The 25,720-nt window shown below is 37.4% G+C and overlaps 1 protein-coding gene across 3 annotated transcripts in view; it reads right to left on the bottom strand.

The window, feature by feature from the left end:
- Positions 1-25,720, bottom strand: part of LOC131686689 (uncharacterized) — a 209,890-nt gene that overhangs the window by 139,896 nt on the left and 44,274 nt on the right. Inside the window, exon 2 of one of the 3 annotated variants that reach the window (XM_058970573.1) lies at positions 12,240-13,139. The exons of 1 other annotated variant lie outside the window; for it this stretch is intronic. In XM_058970573.1, coding sequence (XP_058826556.1) covers positions 12,240-12,280 — 41 coding nt within the window. In that variant the 5' untranslated portion in view covers positions 12,281-13,139. The remainder of the gene's footprint in view (positions 1-12,239; positions 13,140-25,720) is intronic. One more of the 3 variants, XM_058970574.1, reaches the window with a different exon arrangement.

The following is a 25,720-nucleotide window of genomic DNA, read 5'->3' as shown; positions in this document are numbered from 1 at the left end:
TGTCGGATTCATACTGTTCTTTCCCCATTATATTAACTGACTAAATCTACACCTTCTGTAGATACTACTTAGGGAAGGATTGTGTTCTTGTACCTGCTCTTTTCTTAACCCGCGGGCTCTTGCATTTGTTGAGCCATTGAGGTTCCACATCGATCCGAAACTTAGAGCCAGTGAGCTCATTGCTTTGTCGCGATCAACGTGATAGTTCCTGGCACAGAAGCTAGACACCGAATTCTCATTTGCCCACGATGGCACGTTCTTATTTCCCCTCATCCGTTGCTTTTGCTAGCACGCTGTTTGACCCGTGTAACTTCAGACTGTCGCCAATACATTGTGTGTGTTTGTGTGAGTATGAGGAGGAAGACGTGGCTGAACTGATATGGAAAAACTTTGTTTCAAACGAACGGTGTAGCGCTCCCACAAGCTGCTGTTAATTTTTTTACTGCACGGACTTCCGCTTTCGGAGATACAGGTTGAAGAGTGCGATCCCACAGTAAATTTCCATATAAATAGGTACTGTAATGATTATTAAAATGGGTGCAACATTCTTTGTATTTGCGGGTCTAGATCACTAATGACCAATGCCAAGTTCTTAAGTTTATGTAATACCTATTTTTCCGCAAACGCTTACTGATTTTTACAAACTTGGTTTCAAATGTAGGATGCAATACCAGAAATTTCAAAAATCGAATTTGTATTTTACATGCCAAATACCAAAAGCGAAATACATATAGGTACCAAGCGTAATAAGAATGTAGCAGACTTATTGAGTTATGGAATCATAGCTTGGATATATGAGAAAGGAACGATTGCACCACTAGGTTGATTAAAACAGGTTTTTCAAATTAGTTATAGCATATTGACCGGTTATTTCGTCATTCGAGCAATATTTGTTTAGAATCCTCCCTGTCCTTGATACAAACGGCACTCTTCTTCTTGCACCAGCAGACCATGATGACCAGGCGGAGCCTCATACATCAGTAACCAGTTCCAATGGCTCGGCTTTTAGGTTCGACTTTGTGCTTTTCGAGCTTATTTTCTACGGATCACGGACATACGATTGTTTCTTCCATCGCGTGGCAATTCGAGAAGAGATTTTTTTTCAATAATTTCACAGGCAAGGTTTTGAAAAACCGCTTTCGATTTTACATTGGGAGAGCATTATTTTCGCAGTTGACGGCTTGACTCACAGTATATCTCAGACAGTATCTTAATATCTCTGAAGAGAACGTCAATGCAACAGCAAAGTGTTCCAATCATCACTATACCTGTACTGATCTCAAGTATTGTCCGACAAGGCATTTTCGGTCTGCGATTTTGTTTTGATCTTGCATGATATTGCAAGATTACAACTTCGAATTTTTGGCAAAATAACGGGTGAGTCAGAAGTAGCTGGACTAAACTAAAACCCAGGGCAGGTTTTCTTTATAACAAATAAGTTTTATATCTAGTAGTTATTTAAAAAAAAGTAGGACAGCTTATGGTCTATCTTTCTCAAGTGTACCTAAACTTCCTTTACTGCTTCCATCATGGTCTAGGCGACATTGAGATCTACTCTGCATATCCTTGATTTTAATTGTGCTGCTGAAGCAGCTTCCCATAATGCTTCGATTGGTTGAAGTTTTGGTACATTCCGCGGACTATCATCTTTTCGGCCACATTTCACACATTGAGAGTTCAACCAAGCAAAGGTATTAGTTTCAACAGGAGGCTTCAGCCGGATTGTAAACGAGGGGTACACCTGCTTGGCGAAATATATCTGATGCACAATTTGAAAAATGGAATTTGTAATTACGGAAACAAGTTTTCTGACATGCATGGAGAGTACTAATCATACACAGAAATTGAAACATGCTAAAATTAGCTGAAATGCTGGTTTGTTATAGTTTCACAATCTATAAAAGTAGGCTTTGAGACACACGCATAAATCAAAGCTTCTTTCGTATGCCGCTATCATGACAAAAAATATGTAATTCGACGCCTTTATCCAAGTCAAAAATCAAATGTTGGAAAATACGTTTTATGGCTCACCAAGTCTTCCTCACCAAGGTTCCTGTAGACCCGGGATTACGACACACTTCGACATCTGATGAAAGGTCTAACTAATCAAATAAGACTCATTTATCGCAAAAAAAATAATGTGTTTCCAAGTGCTGAGGTTTCATGATATAATGAATATTTGTGCTCGTTTGGCATTAACTCGTTAGTCAATTGATGAGTAATACTGTTAGAGCTGTCTCAAATGTTATTATGAGAATTTGTAGCACTGCCCGTTATGAGTACAAAACAATTTCTACCACAATATAATACAACATTTTTAAAATCATCAAAACGCGATGTAATATGTAGCAAATTTACCGAACAATAGACGTATTTCTTGTCTATGCTGTCAACAACCAGATTGACAGCAAAAATATCGTAAGTTGTTATGTCAAATATAAGACCTGTGCACTAACGCAAAAATGAATGCACTAGGTATTTCACAAGGAGTGGTCATGCAATTTTTTTAAATGCAATGAAAACGGGGTTTGCTAAGATTTCAACATAATAGCATCCTTCATGAAAATACAGTCCACAACAACTAGAAGCTATCGAAAACGTTGGATAATGCTCTCCTATTTGTGTTAATTAGGGGCATGGATAATTGTTGTTTTAATTGCCGCAAGGTTCTACTGTATCGATTTTGTTGGCTATTTTCGGCAAATTTGAGGCTAAGAGAAACGAAAGCATGGACATGGACATGATCGAAAGGAAATGTGAAGAAATTTTTGCCTTCTGCTAAGTAGGAGTTGGGCGTTGTACCCAAGTCTACCGCATGATCATTGATAGAACATAACTCATCATCATGCTTTACCGCCGACGCCGGCGTTTTAATATGATTATAACGCCAAACTCCTACTCAGCAAAAGGCAAAGGATTCTGCACATTTCCTTTCGATCTTGTCCATATGAGCCTGCTTAGTCCTAGTTTTCCGTTCTGATTAACTCTAGAATACCTATCCGTCTTTCAATTTCATTGCTTTCGTTTCTCTTAGTCTCAAATTTGCCGAAAATAACCAACAAAATCATACAATCATCCATTATGTTAGAGCTTCGGTTGACACAGCGATAGAAAGGTCAATTATGCTCCGTTTACTGACTTATTTTAGTCTTTCCAGCCTTTTGGTTTTCAGCTAGAGGTTAACTTGGGACTCCTATTTTTGCTGCCTTCCACGACGTGAGAGCAGGACTCCAGCGACACGGCATCCAGGCTGATTTAGTCCAGAGAGAGATAATAGACTGTTATCTACCTCCTAATAGACCACAACCGAGAAAGTTTGTACTACTTGAATGGTATATGACACTAGATCCCAACTAACTTTTCCCAACTAAGTTTCCCAACTAACTTTTCAAATGTTTTTGGACAAAAAACTAACAACAAGTAATTTCGACATTTCTTTCGAAAGTTCAATTTAATTGAATGCTTGTTTGTGTTTTAAAAACCTCAAAACAACATGTACGTAATTGTAAATGCCTTAGTCTGGCGGTTCAATGGCTAAAGACTTAGATGACCTTAGAAGTCACTCGGCGTATGCTCGAGCCCCAGCCAGAAGGAACTCTTAGTGATAAGTAGGGTCGCAATACTAACCCTGCAATCGCACTGTAAAATTATGTTAGTACCAAGGTATTGTTTTTGATAGTGAATTATTGAAACTCAACGATAAAGTTGTAATGGACTGTTCATGACACACAACTTGTTCTATGTAGTATGAAAATATTTAGATCAAAATACTATTCTACCGTATAACTAATCTTACTAATTTCAAAGATCTTTCTTGGTCGGTGTCCATACTTACTGGTCGGTGTCCAACCGGACATACTGGCTCATAGTACCAGTGCATTACTTGTGGTATAAAACAGTTTCATTAACATTTTGTCTATATAATATGATAATAAGATGGTAATAATATATACCCTGATCAGGAGGTAAGAATTTCCTATCACTGGTTCCAATAGCTAGTCTGTTCTGTCGAGTCTCGACCTAGATAGACGCTTTGTGTTAGTAGAAGTAGTTCTTCAGCTCTAAACGTTGGGATTTCACTTAGATATCCGTTGAAATAACTGTTCAAGCTACGTACCGAAATTTGGCACTAGAATTTTTTTTAAGATTTTGAATATAACCATATTTTGCATAGTTCAAAAAACCAAACCTCATATTCGTGGATTCAATACTTTTTGGTCTATCAACTATTACTTGAAAGGATCCGTTATGTTAAAAAACGTGGTATTTTGAAAACCGTGCAAAAATTTGGGTAAAAAATACCCATGAAAAACAGGCAACGCGCTATAGGATTTTAGGAAAAATCCGTCCATGTGCCAGAGGTGAATAATCATTAGATTGATTTGAGCAATCTGATTGCTAGCATATATTCATAGCATAAAGTCATAAAGCTCAAAAGAAATATAGTACGTAGCTTTCGAAACGAAATCATTCTTTTATCATAATTTATTATAAGGGTGCAATATTTTGGCGCTTCTTGTAGTTAGTATGAGTAATTTAATAATTTTTTTATAAATTTATAGTATCAATTGGAAAGAAATCGGCAATTGAAGCTTTTTAGTAGATTTCTCCACAAACGAAGCTTTATCTGTGAGTTCTAAAATACAAACAGGGCAACTATCAATGATGTAACGCAAAATTTTCATTTCATTTACCCCCTCCCTCTTCTCAGGGTTATTGGTTATTTTCTTGGTAAATAAGTCACGAATAAGATGTCCAATTTTTTTTTCTTCGGTAGAAATACATTTGGTATGTCTCAGGTTACTTTTTTCCACCAAATTTCACAAAATGTTGAAATTTTTCATTGTCCCTCCCTCAATACAAGTGTGACATAATTTATAAATAGCCCCTACACCAAGCTTTCGGGTAGTACTAATTTAGCACAAACCCTGTGCTTTTCTACTGCGCAGAACAAGCGACGATATAGTGCGTGCGACGGGAAAATTGAAAAACGCTGTTATAAAGTTTTTCAAATCAAATTTTACTTGCTACCATTAGTTTCCTCGGATTCTTACGAATCCATTGGTATACTATACTTGGGTAGTTTTATGGGAAAAGCGAGAGAAAAAGCGGGTTGAAGAAATCATTCATTTCATTCGCGTGCACGCATACATTCATATGAGTATCGTATATGCGTATTATATTGATATCCTCAATTCTGCAGATAAGAAGAAAAAGAAGCCCGACGGGGGCCTTAACTGCAATCTTTAGACTGTTGAGGAGAAGATTGGGAGCAGAAAGCTGTGCACGGTGCGCACTCCTACCAGTTGGAGCAGCCGTACGTCGACAAGGCGGCATCGAACCTGGGGCTTAAACGAGCTCTTTAGTGATCAATGTCGGAATGATGGCCATCCAAGACAGGATAATGCCGACGAGGAATGGCAGGAGGTATGCTTGGCACCAAGACGTGGAGGATATATGCCGAATGCTTCATTCGCCGGACGAGATCATCGACTACATTATAGTAGGCTGCCGGGTACTAGCCAATGAAACCTATATCGAGCGTCACAACAGCGTTGCCAAGATTTTACACCAGCAATAGGCGCTGCAACATGGTCATTTGGAAGAGATTGTGCCGAACTGCCGTTATCTACTTGTGCCTGTTCTAGAAAATACCTCTTTTCAAACTGTACTGGGATCACACCGTTCTATCGGACCAATTCTACACCACAACTGTCCAGATATGACGAAGGAGGACGCCGAGTCACCATAAACGCCGTGGCTGTTCCATAAGACCACAATTTGTTAGAAACCCGCGGTTGTAGAGTTTAAGTAAATGTGATTGGATGAGAATCCAAGAATTGTTCCTGTTGCGTTTTCGATGACTGGAGCCGTTCCGAGAAAGCTACTGGAGGCACTGAAGGAGCTGAAGTTGGAGAAGGAGCTGACTGCTATCCAGTAGTCGGTGATACTCAGCACTTGCGCGATCGTCATGACGATATGCTGGTTCTAGAGGATTGGCTGAGCAAAGTTTTATAGTGCCAACAAACTTTGGTATGGCCTATACCGTTTCGTATTAAATTTTGAAATATTTGTGTTATGTATGTTGCATTTGTACGTACTGTATAGTAATCCACCAATACATACATGCACCGCGCGCAATATGTTATGACAATTTGCGGCGGTGAAATTTTGGGACGATACTAATTAATACTGTATAAGCAAACGGACCTCTTAATTTGCATTTTTTGGGTCGTCACACCCCATGAATCTATTTCCTCCGGCGTATTCCATAATGTCCGATTACCCGACGATTCTTTGGTACATTTTCCAGCGAATGAACGCCCGTCCCGAAATGACAGCAATTTATGGAAGAGTTTTTCACTTCACACACGTCCAATAAGCCTCTTATTGATATTATCAAAAGATGCAAAAATACTGGGATTGGGCAGGACTCCAACGGTATGTTATGTTCTTTTATTAAAAATACTATAAGGTTTTAGGATAACAATATAAATATAACCATTATTTTGCGATTTTTTATGAAAAAAAGTAAGTTGCACAACATTAATGCAAGAATCTATACTATGTCACTTGAAAAGTACAAAATCACTGTAGCACCGTGTAATGAATGTCAGAATAAACGAATTCATTATCTTACAAACTGATTGGCCCAGACTAAAATGTATAGATGTCATGGATTAGGCGGGATGGTCCCGGATTTCAAAGTCTTGTTCCGCATAGTTAAACGGCCCGCAAGTGGTTCCATATTTACCAAAATGCGGGTTTTTATTCCCAATTTAATCGTATTGTACATTTGTATAGCTTAAAACATTCATAAAAGTTTTGAGCCGTGCTACCTAATGTCTGAACTTCGTGAGGAATGTACAATTTGAGTCAATTTATTGTGATTGTACCCTTTTTGACTTTTGATATGGCATGAATTCTAACGAAAAGTTGCTCAATCTTACACAAGTTGTGCAAATATTTGGGAAACGTACTTCGGTTTCTTGAGCGCGTCCCGCATACGTTCTGAAATTACCTGAAATAGTACCTATAGTCTAGACCCAACTACGATACTCTCGTCAAATAAGCTATTTTAATAATTGTTCTACTGTGCATTACTGGATTTTAAAACACCTGGCGCACAACCTTAACAACAGTAAGAATTAGTGGATCATTTTTAATCGAGCATTGCTTCACAATTTACGTGTGTGATACCTAAAATTTATCGTTATTTGAACGCTCGTTAAACCTGCTATTACAATGTAATTAATCAACATGATTGATGGACCGCACTAATACGTGGAAACTCCCACTTGACTCTAGTTGTAAATATTAAGATTCCTATTTTTGTTTCCACATAACCAATCAGCCGAGTATGAGATGTGTAAAAGGATAAATTTAACTGCTCTTTCTCTCTTACGCAGACAATCTCATGTTGCTTCCTCAACAACGGTTTGTAGCACCCATCGATTTCAACCAAAGGCATGGTAAATAGGTATGTTGAATCCCAACACAGCGCTAAGTTGATGAACCAGAAAAACAGGCTCTAGGTAATGTTAATTCAACTTTAATAGCAGCCTGGGCGTATTAGTGGTGCAATGACCACAAGCCGCTTAAAATAAACGGCCAAGAAATTCTTATGGAAATACCAGAAATGGAAAAATGGGAAGTGATTTGATTGCAGCTGCCAAGAACGTGGTTTCTGCATTTAATCGCACACCAGTCCAGAAGTCGCTAGGACTGACTGTGGGAAAAAGTGCCATACCGGAATTTCCCCATACAAATGAGCGTCGCGACGCATCAAGCATCCACTATTATGACTGTTGGTGTGCACTGTTGCGCCGTTTCGCAAATCCTTTTGCATCCGTATCCTGCCCTCCAGAACCACTGAAAGGCCACAGAGTCTACCGACACCATGGTACAGATTTGGACATACTACGAAACCGGCAGCCGTTCAGGATGGCAGATGCAAGATTTTATTTATAGCGACGAAATAAATAGGGTAGAAAATAGTAATGATGATTTTCCGGCACTCGTGAACCCTTTTCTTGTGCTTCGAAATATGTAGTAAGATTCGCCGTCGCTGGATTGCTCTGCCCGCTGAACGGAAGCACATTTCAGCATTTTTTCGCTTTAGACGAAATGCCGGACACTACCCAAACACAGAGACTACTGGCGCCACTGACTCCTATAGTAGAACCGCAACATTTGGCGCCATTGAATGTTTTGCCCTAGATCACGTGAGCTAGTTGCACTAAATCTACGAATTTTGGCACGTAAACCATAATAAAGATTTACAGCCAAAGTTGTTGTGCATAAATAAAAAAGAAATGTGTAGCAACAATGGTACAGATTCTACGATTCATATCACAATATTTAAAACCAATGTTTGATGCCGCTGAGAGCTTTTGCGATCTTGAAATGCTTTCAGGTTCGATGTGTAGTTTTCTAAATCGTTTTTATTTTTATAATTGTTTTTACCAATTATAAGTGAACCAATTTTTTCTGACATTCAATATACAAGGGACTGAAAGATTTGAAATATTTTTATTATTAAGAGTCAATAGGTAAAAGTGCGGGACAATAAGACCATTTCTACCGTAGTTGCCAGTGCGGGAAATAGGTATTTACTGTGCGGTGCTACCGACACCTTTCAATTTTTGTATGATATAAATGCAAAAAGTTTTTATTATTGAATTAATCATAAAACCTTGAAGATTGAAAATATATTGAAATGGACATCAAATTACTTCGATGTGTTACACACCAACAGTAGGTCATTGATGGCCACATCAGTGATCTGGACCAATTGCATGTCCCATCTCCTCCCCCTCCACATTTCCTCTTACATCAAACCCCCTGCATTACCTCACCCCCCACCTTTTACCTCCCGCAAGAAACCCCCCCCCATACATTACTCGACTCCCACCATCACGACAACCTCATATCTGCATTCCTTTCAATCACCCGCATACCGAAATAAGTTGGGGGGTTTCCGACGCATCTTCCCCTCCTCATTCCCCTTCACACTACCAGTTCGAAAATAAACAGTACCCGGTCTGATTCAAAATTCAGAAAAGCCAGAAAAAATCATTACATAATAAAAATCATTCGGTCGTATTTATATGCCATATTCCAAAGTATGTCAACATGAAGACAATATTAATACTTTAATTACTTTTTGTGTCAAGTTTGCAGTTCATCAGGTTCACGGCAGTCGTGTCATAGACGTAGTAATAAAGGCTTGAAGCTCCATAAGCAATAGGTGATGTTACGACTGTCGTTGGTACAGAGGGGTACATTCGGCTTTTCAGTCAATAAATAATATCGCGCACTACTTTTTTATAATGTCCAGACGTTTCGACCGTTGGTTTTAGCCTTCTTCAGTGGAAATTATAGGTAGCGTTTTTATTCTTCGCTTCATACAAGCGATCTAGCGTCGAAAATGTTTGCTTCCAATGTTTTAGCGATGAGAGTGTATTGTGCATTTGCTTCATTACTTTGCAGCTAATCGGAAAAATCAACGGAAATTTTTAGAGCGCTGTCAACTTTTGGGCACAATGGAAAACTAATGACTGCTCACCGAAAAATTGCATAACTTTCAACATTTGCAAAAAGTGTTTTTATTTTGGGAATTCGTCGAGTTGAGACGAAAACATAATATGATTAATAACGAAGATAACACTTTCCGAAAGTAGAGAGAAATTTATGAAAAATGGCGTTTTCCGTTCGACTCTAGCGGGTCCTGATCGATTTTGATAAGCATTTCATTCTTGTTGTATTAGTATGAATAGGTAAACTAAATGTCCGAAAACAGCAATTTAAGGTCAAGATCACAACATTTTGCAACCGCCAATTTCAGAGGCTTAGTATTTCGATGAATTTCACAAACGTTAAACAGCACAATAATTTTGGCGTTATATTCACCTAAAAGTATTTATGGAGAATCTACTCTTCAAACCAATTTTATTCTAGGGGAACGGGCATAGCGTAGTTGGTAAATCGATTGCCTGGTACGCAGCTCACGTGGGTTCGATTCCCAATCCCGCACATAGGTTTAGAGATTTTTCCAAGAGATTTCTCTAACCCAAAAAGAAGCGAATGACTCTAAGATTAAAACCTCTATCGAAATACAAAAAAAATCGAAATTTAACGTCTTCAGCAAAATCTTGGGGAGTGCTATTACAAACAACTTTGTTGAAGACATGAAGGCTCCATGTGTTCAGGGTATCCAAATATTTTAGGCTATTTGTATTTACCTTCAAAATAGATTATTATGATATTAGTGTTTATGATACATCTCTTCTCTTGTTTATAAACAAAAAATTACATTTTTCCAAAGCTTGAGTTTGTGAAGCTCACAATAGAAAGTTATTTTAGAAAAAATAGATTAAGGAACATTTCGTAAATCTCATTTTAAAACTCGATATACTCCCTACACGTAGTATTCATGCCTGCAATAAAGGTGTTTTAAATGATACTCTCAATAAATTCGCTAAAGATACGAACTCTGTTACTATTTTTTGAAAAAATAATTCTCCATAATTTTAAAACTTAAAAGATGACGTTTTCGGAATTATGCCATTTGGACAGTAAGTTCGATTTTCACCAAACCGAATTTCTAACTACACAGCTGGCTACAAGTAAGTAGAAATAAATCGTTCTACACACGTCCACAAGAAACTTATTCGAAAACTGCCTATCTATTATAATACATTGAAGACCCGATTTAATCAGCCCCCGAATTGGTGTGCCGCTGAGTTCTCTACCCCTATAAAATGTGTCAGGGATGTCACTTTTAGAAAAAGTCGATATTGAAGTAAAGTTTGAACTATGCACGCATGCACTTCAGAGGTAGCGTGATATCAAGAGCTGCAATTCCAGTTCTTGGTTTTCAGTCGCGTTGGAAATTTTAGTAAACGCTACTGAGAGTATGAACTTCAAATTGATTTAAAAAAATTCTAATTTTTTGGCTCAGCACAACATATATAACCCCATTTTCCATTGATTTGGTTTAGCCTTTGAGATTTCTAGCAGTGATGTTGTCCTATGCTGATTTGAGCGATACTCTGAATCCTGCTACTATCCCATGTAGTATGTGTTATCAAAAACATCGCGAAGCATCAAGTTCTAAATGTTCTCAATCGATATAGTATCCGAAGAGAGTGACAATAGTTATAAGAAATGTCTCATCACACTGTTAGGTGGACTAAAAGCGTTTTTTTCTTTTAAATTTCCATGTAAGAAAAGAAAGTAGAATAGAGAATTAATTAGTCACTCACGAAAGATTAAAAAAGACATCGGATGTCACGATTTGGAGATACTCTGTGATTTTCGGAGAATTATTCTTTCGTTGTGCAGGATGCAGTTCAAGGCTTTCATTGAGTAAACAATCAATGTACTACTCACCCAAAGCCACCGCTTGTTTCGCGAAAACCAAAATTTTCTTTCTAACCAAACTACGTAAAAAATATCACCATCAAACGTGCCCACTACAAAGTATTTACGAAAAACTTACACATAAAGCTGAAGAATACCATTTATTTACCTCATTCGAAATGAAAAAAATGCTAACACATGAAGATATAAATTTTGTTGCTTCAGTAAAGTTATTTTGAACTAGATCAAGAAAAAGTAGAATGCAGGTTATTTAAAAAAAACTATATTAAACTCTCAAACCATTCAAAACATCCTATCTTAAAAATAATTCTGAAAATCAACAAAAAATTGAAGAAACTTTTCCGAAGACTAATTTTTTCTACCGAAATTCAGCTTTTTTCACCTCTTTTGCCGAAATCTCAACAGCTGAGATCTCAGTAATCAATTTTTTGGCTGAGATCTCAGTAAAAGTAACGTTTCTTAACTGATATTCGGAAAATATTTCCCCGGAAATCAGCCAACAAAGCTCACTTCACTGAGATATCAGTTTCTAGATTTGCTGACTACACGGCTGTTGGGAAATTACCGAGCCGAATTGAGTGTGTAGAACTGTTGATTACATCAAACTAACTTCTCCCACATGAACAAACCGTGGAGATTAGTCGAAGTTCGTCCGACATATTTTGTTAAATTATGGAAGGCTGGTGTAAAACCCAACGCCTGTTGATTTACATAAATGTATTCAGAGCAGAAGAAAAACAGATCAGTTTCACCAGAAAGTTATTGCGAAATTCCTTGCTGGTCAAGGGTTTTAGCTTATTAATAACGCATTCTATCGTACAGTAGGAAAACCAGTGAGTGAAAAGATCACCAACCTTCGAGTAGTCCTCCATCGGCGCTTGAGTGCTCCCAACATCTTTCCTGCTGTTTCCTAATTTTTACTCTTCTAACACGCCTTCCCCATAAATAATAAGCAAGAAAACCACAGATCTCTAAACTAGTAGTGGCGATGTTCCTCTCTACAGTACACTACTGAAGTGCCATTAACTGCGGGATGGTCATTTTTGAATTGCCTTCCCAGTAATCAACAGGTTCTTCGCTTTCCGCTATCCCGTGGCTCTGTTTACGATCAGTATGTTTATTTACACACTTCAAAGCACTCTGAAAACACTCCTGAAATTCTTCACTATTGCTCTATCACCGCATGATTTTTTAAGCCACTTTAATCGTATCTTCTTCAATCTATAACGACTAACACTCAAGAAGTATAGACGCGTTTGCAGAAAGAATTGCTTTAGATTAAGGCTGGAGAATTTCGTAAACACCCACGCAAATGAATTTTCAAATTTATAATAGAGCAGGCCATGCTTTCGAATTCGGTAGACAACTTGATGTCCAATAGCTGAGTAGAAAATCGTGTCCATAGGTCAGGTTGGCCAAGCTAGATGTCCCTTCTGCCACAATCTGTAAAGAATCTCACTATCTCGCAACAGAAAAAACTAGCGCAAATAATCCCAGATTGCTGGTCAGACACTGTGACGGGCTACTTTTTTGTAACTCCACCTTTCCAACACGGCCTACTGCATAGCACGAGTCCATTAGAGATTGTTTAGATTAGACTTGCTGTCTCGTTTGTATGCTCTCTTTCTCTGTCTTTCTCTTAACGCGGGTTCCACTTGAGTCACATTTGCTATAGTTGTAAAATAAATTGACACGGTAAGTTATGCACATCAGACACTCAGCACCCTCCGCATGCGGCCTGTTCTGATCCACTGCTGGAAGGAAAGAAAGAAAATAAACGCGCTTAATTTATGCACTTCTACACTAGACAAACGCACATCAAACCCTATTGAACTGGTCGCGTGCGTTAATCCACATGTGATACAAACCGTGCCGGGCTTCGCCGAGATTCTTTTCCGTATGTTCGCTCCCGATTTCGTACATCAACCGTATAATCATGTCACGTTTGCTGTTTGTTTATTCTTTATAAATGGGGCCCGATTTGGGACAGTATATATAGCTTCGATGAAAATTTAGACGAATATTTTAGGATTTTTTTTTTGCGTTGGTCAATGATTGAACGTTTAATTTAGTCAACCTTATCGTGCCTCACTCTGATACTCAAACTTAGGATATATTCTGCTGTAATGTAAACATTTATACCTTGAGATGAAGATCATGTCCAATAGTCAGTTTAAATATAGTGCACGCATATGGTGGGCATTTTCCAGGTTAGGAGCTCAGATATGTCGACAGAAATTCTTACTAATCCCATAAAGTAGCTTCGTCCAAAACAAAGATCGGTGAATCACGAAAGACCAAATATGTTGAGATTTAAATGACTAGTTTAACAATAGATTAAGGGCTTTGTCAAACAAAAGCTCCACGACAATGACACAGATCCAGTTAGGCAGTGATCTTGAACACCTACGCTAAGCAAACAAAAAAATCACGCACATTGTATTAATACCGACTCTACGAGAACTTCAAACACCATTCAACTTGGTCAATCAAAAGCGCTGAGATATTCTGAGGCGTATATTGCTTAAATTATATTCAATGAGACCGGATCAACTTTGTTTGCTTAAACTCTATTTGAACAGAGCAACGCGGTGCAAAAATGCAAACCAAAGAAACCACAGTAGATACCTGAAGGCAAAAGGAACGGGAGCACTTTGCGGTACTCGTGGTTTTATTTTTATTTACTATGCCACATACTCACGTCAATAGTAGACGATGAAGAGTATCGAGTAGGCGCAAGTATGTTGGCAACTGAGGCAGGCATACTGAAGTTAGCAGCATAGCACAGCACCACCACAGAAGACAAGATGTAAGTGGGTGCACGTATGCTCCACAATCATCCTCGTCCGGCCCATCATTGCCGTTACAACCCAAGCATTGCAGCACATTCGAAGAAAAACGTTCCAGCGACACATTTTGCGCAACTCCGATTCAGTGTTGTTTTGCGCTCAGTTGTATGGGGTGGTACATTTTATAATATTTTGTTTTGTCCTACTTCTGAAATATTTATCTAATAAAAATTTCTGAATCTCTTCGTTTGTAACATCAAAAAATCAACATAAAAATCTTATTATCAACTATACGATAAATTGAATTGTGGAAATGTGCAATTGTAAGCCACCCTGATTTGTATGCTGCTGACGCATGTAGAGTAGCGATAGACGGGAGGCCCGGCTTCGAAGTAGAATGCAACTATTTATAGCTCTCTCTCTCGCCTTTACTTCAGCAATCGAGTGAACCGATATTTATGTTTTGGGAAATGTTTTAAGAATGAAACGGAGGAGAATGTTATACTTTGCCTTGTAATAATCCGTCATTAGTGAAACAGGAATGAAAGCAATACACTTGATGACATCTGGGATTTGGAAATGGTTTACAACAGTGAATATTAGCATAACACATAAATTAATTGGAATTTCTGTCACCATGAATTAGTAATAGCATAGCTCAACTAATTTCAAACCATGCCTTACTTCGACAGGGTCAAATGTAAGCTTGCAGGGGAACGCCCAACGTTTTATTTTCAAGATTTAGTTCAAATGTTCTGAAACTCAGCTCTTCGTTTCTAAATTTTTGAGTGTATTAATTCATGGATTAAGATATAAGAGACTCACTCTAAGGACGACCCAACTGCAAAAATTTGTTTCAAATTAAAACGTAAAAACAAAATTACAGTCACGTTTTCTATGTAAATACGTTGTTGAAGACATTCTACTTTTCGTTTTTGGAGATAAAGTTGTATATAACCAGAGAATTTGTAAGCCAGAAACTTCGCTTTTGATATTTTAACATTTTTTAGCGGTGACAATATTAAGAAACGTGTCAGCGGTATAAAAATAAGTTGTAAATCATGGTAAAATATGGAAGAAACTAGAAAATCCTGAAGATTTTTTTTTAAATTATAGAAGAAAAAATCAGCATGGTACAAAAATTTCTGTACTCAAAATAGATTTATGTAAAAATTCGTACAGCGAGTGACCAACCGACCAAGCTGCTACCAATCTGCTTGGACAAGGCCGTTTCATGGAATAATATAACAAGAGTAGTTCACTATTTAATCTTCTTAAAAATATAGCTGTTATCTGGTACTAAATATGCCATTGCCTAACTCTACTGATATGTAAGTTGCCGGCGATATGTATATGATCCAGGTTGTTTAAATCTAAGCTTGCTCCTAATGGCTCTGTGCAAAGCTTTCAGTCGTAGATAGTCAGAAAATCGGTCACAGCCTTCAATAAAAGGCTAACCCGTATATCTATGCGCCGGTATCTGTATGCGGCGGTCGGCCCTATAGCACCACAGACTATGTACCAAGTGTTTGCGGCTGCACTGGGCTCCGAATGCTGGAGAAACACCTCTTAGGAAATTTAATTATATATGATGTTGGCTCATAAATATGCCGCAACAGAATGTTTACACAGACAAGTGTTAGGTTGAGTTCACATTCGTGCGGCATTTGCTCGTTGCATATTCATTTTATTTACCTCAGTCAGCACAGTAGAGCCATTCTGCGACTAGCTAGACCGTCCCCAACATAGAAGGCAATCGCAAGGTGTGCCTGGTCTGTTATCATCACAAATTTTATGCTCTGTAAGAATAATTTACTGCCAACATGCTCACACACTGTGCAAACCACTAAGCCGACCCATGGCAAGACCGGCTATGTATGTCTAATACGTATGTACGACCGAATGTGGGCCAAATGCATGGGAGCTAATGGAATTGCCACAGTGGGGTTACCTTGCAAATGGATTCTTTGGAAGCATGGAAGACTGCGTATAATTATTGTTACAGAATCCCACCTCGATTGTTAATTTTAATTGTAAGTAAACGAAATAGCGGGCATTCCTAGTCTTTATGCAACAGTAGATTATTAAAAAAGACCATGGTCATTGAATCTTAATTAAGGTTAGGTTTAGAGCACTGATAACAGACGTTTAAGTTGATTTGAAATGTGTGTAAACGCCGGAAACTGCAATTTCAAATAAAGCAAATATTATAAAATAACAATATAGTTCCCTTCTGAATTTCTTAAAAGACACCAACCCAATGCCACCTTGGCACAAAAAGTTACTAGTACACTGTTAATTTTGCCATACGTAATGACATTTCTTAGTTCATTACAATACATTATAGTAAAGGTGGAAACATTTTTTGTTGTATGGCCCACCACGCATCCCGAGCAAACGTAAAGTCCATAATACCCCCATAATCATGGGGTTGGGCATGGGTGTTTGAAATGGGTTCAACCCTCGAAAACGCCATCGTCATGGTCCGGTAGATCCCATAGAAAAACCATACGTTGGTATATTTATGGGTTATTGAGACCATTTTATGGTGTTTTAATGGTTGTGAAAGTGGGCACGGACCATGTTCATGGTCTTTTCAAGGGGCTGTGTGGTGTTTGAGCCCATGAGTATTTGCTCGGGATTCCCGTACCGTACCGTGTTTGGAGCCACCTGGTCACGGTCACATACACACCTCAGCTTGAATACTGGAATTTCTCAATTAGGGATAAAAATCATTTGGATTTATTATCTCTCCAATAGAAGAAAGCTACATGACATCGTTTTAATTAATGTATTATATTGCCCACATGAGGAGATAACGATCATTGCGTAGTCTGACCAGCTCATTGAGAGACACAATTTACAGGAATAAGGAAACAAAAAAACTTTTTGTTGGCGAAAATGATGGAAATCTGGTCATCTGCTTAAGTGTATTTGAAATCATTTTGTAACATATCTCGAAAAGATTGTGCTGGTTTAATCCTTTGCGACGCAGAGGGACATATACGTCCCACTTGCTTCTCCTAAGTTTTTATTGGATTTCTAGTTAGCGTTAACATATAAATACGAATTCTTTCTTTTAATCAACTCTTAGGGATGTAAGGAGTACAACTAGCGCAAAAAATTATCTGAATTTGTTAATTACTTATTAGTTATAAACAATTAAAACTCGTTTTTTACAATAAATTCAGCTGCGTCGGAACTAAAAGTCCTAGAGATCTAAAAGAATTTTTGCAAGTATTTCAAACATTTAACTAAATAAAAGATCTTTTGCAGAATTTTTCGTAAGCCAGTTTTTTCGTAAAAAAAATCAAAATATGCAAAAAAGGAGTTGATTATTATGTTGTTCTATAAAAGATTCTGAGAGACAGGGATAACTTCTCAGCTAGCGTAAAAATAGATTTTGTGGTTTTTGAAGTCGCTGATTACGATTGTGATAACAGAATTTGAAAATTCAAATGGCTGCAATTTTTTGCGACATTTGCGAATTTTGATACGATGAGCATAAAACTGGATTTACGAGTGTTTTTGGTGTCGCTGATTACGATTCTGATGTCAGCATTCGAAAATTCAAAATGGCGCCTACAAAATGGCAACCTTTTTTACGAAATTGGAAAATTTTGTTTCAGTCAATATAAAACTCGATTCACGGGAGTTTTTTGGGTCGCTGATTTCGATTCTGATGTTATAATTACAAAATTCGACGACGCTTTTGCAGTACTGACATCGGAACCGTGACCCCAGAAACCGCCTTAGAGGATATTTGATACCAATATAAAAAACATGAAATTTTGACTAATAAAGTCGCCACATTGGATCCGCTATCACGAAATTATACCGTCACCATCACGATCAGCGACCCCAAAAAAACCCTAGAAGACGTTATAGGCCGACATAAAAAACATGAAATTTAGCCAAACCCAGTCGCCATATTAGATCCGCCATTTTTTATTTGACAATTGCTAGTCGAATGACTCTTAGGGTTAAAGCCAATAAAACAAACAATTAATTTGACAATTCTAACGTCAGAATCAAAATCAGCGACCCCGAAAACCTCCTTGTAAGGCGTTTTAGCTCCATATAAAAACATGAAATTTAGCCAAGCACAGTCGCCGTATTGGATGCGCCATTTTGAATTTTACATTTTTTGACGTCAAAATCAGAATCTTCCTGACCTCGAAAACCTATATCAAGCTAAAAATCACAGTATAAACTATGAAAAAATTCGCATCGCAAAGGGTAAAAGCAGTAACCCTAAAATGCAGATGACGTAAATTAGAACATACTGCTCAAATATACAGCACGGTAAACACTGAGCTTCAACTGTTATTTTATCAATCTATTTGGGGGTAGGCGTAGCGTAATTGGTAAATCGATTGCCTTGTACGCAGCTAACCGGGGTACGAGTCCCGACCCCCGCACATAGGGTTAGAAATTTTTCATAAATGATTTTTCTAACCCGAAGAGGCGAATGACCTTATGGTTAAAACTTCTATAATCAAAACAAAAAAATCAATCTATTTATTCTTACGCTGCGCGGACATACTTAGAAGTTCAGACAGAATACTAACACATTGGGGAAATGGCAATTTTGTCCACTTTTTTCTTCTACTTGGTGGCAGACCGATCACATTAGAAATTTCCATATAAGCCGGAGACCCCAATAAATTTCAGAAATCGAATTCGTATTCAAACGTCTTTAAAATATATGAAACTTCAAGATTTTGTCTTATGAGCATAAGCATGAGCATGATGATTGTACAATTGCCCCGTGATTAACCAGAACAAGCGAAATTGCACAGAGAATCAACGAATGGAGCCTGGGAGTAGTTATCCATCTTCAATGTGCACGTTTCGAGCGTTCTATACTTTAAGATGCCAATGACGGCGCCGGCCACGTCCTTACAGTCATCAAGGAAGGAAAGGAATGTTATTGTAACTAACGTTGTTGTGGAGACCGTGTATACCTCTGCATCTCCACGTATACCACGGGAAGGAGTTTTTGTTTGTGGGATGGGGTAAAAAGTGACACAAATCAGGATTCACCTTGATAAGTGATGCGATCTATGCAACTCTCTGAAGTTTTATGTTTTTATCGCTCTGGGCAACCAGCTGCCGAGAATTTATGGTAGATTTATCGTTTTTTAATTAATTCGGAAATGCTAGGTATGTTAGGAATGCAACTTCAACTCCGGACAGCCGCCTGTCGGGTGTGTTGCTCATGTTTGGTTAAATCAACGGTATGTCCCAAGTAACATTTAAAGTTTTATACCACACTACAAGAGCAAACCAAGTTTTCTGAGCTCCTTCAAGAGTGTCATAAAACTTCAGTTGCTACTTGGGACGAACGATGTTTTAATCCCTTATTTTTTCGGAGAAACACGACATTCCAAGAATACTACAATACACACCCCTACTTCTGTCCTCGACGAATGCGAGACTTGCTCGAACATGGTTTGTATTCCTATTTACGACAGCAAAATCAAATGGGCTTACTATTCGTTCGGATAGCTTTCGAACGAATCTCGCACTCGTCGCAAACAAGAACAAGGATGATAATATAAGGCGATTAATTTACTAAGTGATTTACTTTCTATATTGGAATATCACTGAAGCAGAACTCTTGTTGTAGTATCTGATGGACTTGTTTTTTATGTGACAATACGACGTTTCTACGCGCGAATTAAGTATTGTTAGCAAGTGATTATGATAAGTAAATATAAATATCTAGGAACAAGTAAGAGAATATTAGATATTTGAGAATACTAATCGATTGCTTTTAGTTTCTTTCTGAGTTGCATTTTATCCTGAAATATTGTGAGTTCAATTCAAAAGTTCAGGAGAATCTGCGATTTTTATTCAAAACTGTCATTAAAGTTGTAAAAGAAGGCTTGTAGAATCATACTATGTATTTCTAATTCAAATAAATTACCTTAATATTAACCGAGCAGGTATTAAATATAAGTATGAAAATGTTCAAGTTCACTTAAAATTGAAAAAGTTGATTTTCCGGTAGTTTCCGATTGAATGAAATATACCATATGAAAGACCAGCTTTTCCTTGTTATAATGGTGAAATAAAACCTGCCGAATGTTGCCGATTTCGCATTTTAAACCACTTTGAAAATATTAGGCAATTTTTATCAAATTGCATATTTTTCAGAATATGACGGAACTGGTACCATAGATACACGACAACATCTTTTTGATTTAATGGAGGAATGTTCAGAAAGGTGTATTGCGAGTGATTTTTTAAAGTAGATAAAATATTCAAGGTTATTAATCCATTCTGTCCTACAGAACAAAAGATCATAGACATTGGCAAATGATTTCAAGGAATGGGAGGCAACCAGTTATAAGAAGGAATATTTCCATACCTCGCAAAAACGTTTAGAAAACATACAAATTCGATGACCCCCGCACTCTAGACAATTTGCCGACATAATAAAATTTTTCAAAAAATTTGGGTGAATACAGTAAGTGTCGCAAAACCTTGCCTTTTTGTAGAAGCAACTTTGATGTGACGAGACGTCCTGTATTGGGCGGGACAGTCCTGGATGTCAAGGTCTTTTCCCGCATGGTAAAATAGCAAAGTGTCCCTAATTTTTCAGAAAGCTGATTTGATTTGAAAAAGCTGATTTGTGTTCCAAAACAATCATATTGTACAACACACTCATCAAAGTTTTGCCCTGCGCGGTTCCTTTTTCGATTTCTAATATGAGCCAGGTCATGAGTCCTTAAATGAGATTTCATTTAAGAACCATCCATATAATTTTAATTATTCGTAGGTATATTTATCTAAAAATATGAATCCAAAAACGAGAAAAGAAAAATATCACTAGGGTGAATTGATTCCAACATTTTTTTTCCAGAACCCTGTTGTTTACTTTGTGGGGTATGAGTGATTTTGTTAAAACGCGTCATTTTTTACGCATATAACTTTCAAACAAAGTAATAAATCATGAATGCAAATAATTAGAAAGCTTATAAAAAACCTTTCTAACAAGCTATATATTGTTAAAGTCCGTTCACGAACACCTACATAAACTTGCATAAACATTTTGCAAATTTACTCAATAATGATTGAGCTAAGTTATGTGTAAGTTTACTTCAAAGACAAAATAAGGTGTAAGTTCACTGCAAAGTGAAAATTTTGCCGAAATTGATGTAATAGTAATCCACATAGCAGTGAAATAATAGATCATTAAACTCGTTTGCTTAAATTCATGGACTACTGCATTCTAAACCTTTCCATTACAAACCTGATTAAAACTATTCAATTTTAATTTGAGTAGCCGATTGGTTACCTCAGTCATCTTTATAAATCAAGAAAATCTCCTTCAATAAATTTATTTTTAACTACGATTTTCGCGTTCTTCGAGCAAAAATTGGTAGAAAACTGGTAGCTAATATCAGAGGAATGCTAATGTTATGTTTTAATCAATACCATTTACCATAGCAGGTTTTTTGTCTGTTTCTTGACGAATGCTTTTCAAAACCTCACCAAGAATCGATCAATTTCGTTTATAACTGGTGATTACAAAGCTGCCTAATGATTCCTCCGCAATTTACTGTTTGGTGCAAAAAAAAACTCAAAAAATTATTCGTTTAAGATGTTAAGTTAAAAGACTATTGAATTAAAATAAAATTTTCTGAGCTGTCTGAACGGACTATTCTTGTTTAAAACAAAATGTCATAACATAAGAACTATTCGAGATGATTAGATTTTCAGTATTGTCCCAAGGAACTTATTCATAGTCGTTTTGAGATATTTAGTCGCTATCGGTAACGTGAGAAGAAATTATTGCCCAGAAGCAAGATTCAAATCCGGCATAAGTTAGCTACTATACTTTACTCATACTACTCGCGCTTAATTTGACAAAATAACCAGTAAAATAACACAAAAATACTAAATATTATTATTGTACATAACTACGATTTGAAGAATCAGAATAATAATAAAACTATTCGAAACCAAATTCATCTTCAGAAATAAATCTGCATACTTTAAAAAGCAAGAGCAAGTGTTGAGACCACAAGATCCTTATTTGTAAAATAAAAAAAAACAAAATTGTCGTCGACACAAAAGCGATAAAATCTCATTTCAACACTCTCTTCTATTAGTTCCCTTCCAAAAAAAATCATGCCCCGCACACATACTGGACAGCTCCAACCACCAACATGATGTATGAGCTTGTTTGCCACGGTCGTGCTGAGATTGCCAAAACACAATGCCGACTGTCGGAATTTTCGATCAAATTGTGCCTATGGGCATACAATCGTTCATGCATGTTATCGCCCGAGGCATCACCATTTTCGTTCGTTTTATAGTGTTTTATTTTCATACAACGTTTTTGCACTTCTAACATACTTCTAACTGTGCGTCATCCACCACTGCTGTCTAGTTGAACAGTATGAGCCTAAACTGGAACCGACTAACCTCACCGTGGCTGATGCTGATGGGTGCAAATACATAGACTGAAAGGGGTCAAGAGGCATCCTCCATTCACCTGTAAATTCCTAACGCTCCGCATGTCGATATGCACAGTGGTGCGTAAAAATCAATCTATGTCTGTAGCGAGCGCCCCGTACGGTATCATGACATTTTGCATGACAGCGCATAAAGTCAATAACCACCTCTGCATCAGTCAGTTAACCCCATAGCAGAAACATCCAACGCAAACAACCACATAGCAGACATTACTTCTGCTGGTAGCGAGCGAGATCGCTACAAGTTCATGAAAGCGTGTTATTAATCTTGCTTCATTGGTCCACAAAAGCCGACCAATTCACTCTTGTGCCGTGGCAAATACCAGCCAGTCGTGTAGGTGCACCGTGCAATGCACCTCTGATTAGGGTTGATCAGGTGTCTCTTCGGTTGAAATTCTACACTGATTTTATCAAACATGAGTATACCAATTACGAATCTAGTGAACATCCCTAAAGAATCAATAGTAGAGCCGCTAAATTAAAAGAGAGCGTAGCACGGTACATTGAATTGACTCGTGAGCGGTACCTACCGGCAATTGTGAAATGATAAAAAATAATCATACTCACTCTACCATATGATTGGGTCTGCTTCCGTTACTGGGTGGCTAATTCGAGCAAAAGTAATCGATAGCGAACGTCATATGCGTAAGAATGCAAAAGAAACAAAAATGAAACATCTCGACGGACTCATCGATAAGCGGGCGACCAGGAATTAGGGCGTCTGTCACCCGCTAATCCAATTTCACGTGAGCAGGTGTTCCAAGTGATGATAAATGAGCCAGAAAATGCCAGCAACCAGGCGGGTAGAGAACGGGGTAACATAAGATAAGCTACCACAGGCCTACGTTCCATTTTCATACACATGGCCAACGAACCGGTGATTATTTTCAAGTGTCTTGTAGTGGTGCAGCTGAATACAGTTGTATTGTGTCTACAGTGAGCTGGGGTGACGTTGATTATAATTGGAAATATGGATTGAATATTTGTTGATACAAGTATAGGTCAATGATTGATAATTGATCCTGATATTTCCAAAAAAAAAAAAAATGGAAAGTTATTTTTGAATTTCTTTGAATATATAAACTTTTCTAAAAATTGAGAAAATTTACCAATTTACGTTAATTAAATACTTAAACTAGCAAATGGAACCATCACTTTATATTTGTCATTTAATTGTGTTATTTCTCAACAGAACTCATATTTTCAACCCCTTCCAAAACCCCTTCAGAGAAACTAAAAATTTTAAAATTTCGTCCCATTTTCACTGCCCTTTTATACATCCTCCCTCTTTCCCGTTAAAGTAGGAATCAAAATCTTATATTTGACCGAAGTCCTTCCCACATGTGCACAAACAAAAAGCCAATCTGCCTCTTAAGTTTAATATGACTAGGGACTATAGAAGCCTTGTCCAAATTGATTTGAGAAAAATTTTAAATTAGGACATTAGCGTTTCAATTTATTGAATAAAATCCAACCATCCCGATTATACTAATGTTAATCCAATTAAAATTTACTGGCTATTTTATTTGAGAAAATGTTCAATTGTTAAGTCAGTTGTACTTTAATTCGGCATCAATAAATAAACAATTTCTGTCTAATTATAAAACAGATCAAAAGTATGCATTGATTTTGTAGATTTTCGTCAGTTAATATGAGAAAGCGATCAAAGTCACTTAGATTTACAGTACCTACATTATTCTGTAGGATATGTAGCACCTTTCGAACTTGCCATATATTTAACAACATCAATGGCGATGACTTGTATAGTGAGTCTTCTGTATAGCTTTATCCCAATTAAATATCAGAGTGCCGGTTTTGATTTCGTATTTTTTGAATTCTTTGATTTCTTGGTTTGTATGCTTTTGAGTTTTCTTTTTGAAGGAAGAAAAATGAAATCATTCCAATGGTATATGCTGTGCCCTGGTCTGGTGGTTGTCTCGAGGTAAGGGATTAGTAAGAATTAGTGGGAACACTGGGCTAGTAGCCAGCAATTCTTCTGTATGTTGAGCTTCACCAGCGAAAACTATCGAAATAGAAAATAGAGTTTAGAATGTAGATTTGCTCTTACACAAACAGTATAAATGCCTTTTCCGGTAAGACAAAATCATTCATTTCTGAAATCATCGTCTGAGATTTGGTAGTCGAGAGACACTAGAGTGGTACAGTGAAAACGGGGTGGATTTTTAACCTTTCTAGCTGCCCGAATTCCTACCAATCAGAATATATATGGAGCAGTTGTTCAGATGAAGCAAAAAAAGTGGGGAGGTGATTTAGAATGCAGCAGAGAAGAAAAGATTGTGAAATATAGGATAAACAGCCTTCAATACCATTCTATACGAATAGTTCTTAAATGGGTGAGCTGACTGGTTCGAGAGTCTACGGATTAAGAATTAAAGATGCGATATTTATGGGAAGATAGTCTACTGTTTTCCAGGCAGAGATATGCGAAATACACACCTGCTCGGAGGTGTGCAGGAAACAAATAGGTCATCGAAATGTGAGTCCAAACTTGTTTGGGAGTGCATCACATTTTTACAACAACTGGTTAACCGGAATAAAATAATGATATTCTGGGTACCTGGTCACCAAGGAATCGTTGGTTGTTCCTGTGCCATTAAACCAAAACTTTCTGCTTGGGCGAGAGACCAACTACTAAACGCATGGTGTGACATAGTAGGTGCTCGTCAAACTAAGAAATTCATACTTACATATAACGACCCGAGCAATGTATCGGGTGACTAAGTTCAGAAGCTCTGGTTTGTAGACGAGAAAACGAAAAACTACAAGAGACAGCTCTATGGGGTTGCACGAACTGTAGACGTACGACTACACTACTTAATGCAAAATATTATATTTCTTAATACATTTGGAATAATGATAAATCAAACATATTTCTTTCGTACAATTTAAGTATAATCAATCAACATCGAATATTACAAATCGAACCAAACCATCTTGCTTATCAAGTCATTTTATTTGTAGTATGCTATCCAATCCGATTAAACTTATTTGAGAAGATCTGAAAAAAGAAGGCAGAAAGCTGCGACCGAACACCGA

Source organism: Topomyia yanbarensis, chromosome 3 (assembly GCF_030247195.1).
Source record: "Topomyia yanbarensis strain Yona2022 chromosome 3, ASM3024719v1, whole genome shotgun sequence".
NCBI lineage: Eukaryota > Metazoa > Arthropoda > Insecta > Diptera > Culicidae > Topomyia > Topomyia yanbarensis.
This window is presented reverse-complemented; position numbering and strand designations above follow the sequence as displayed.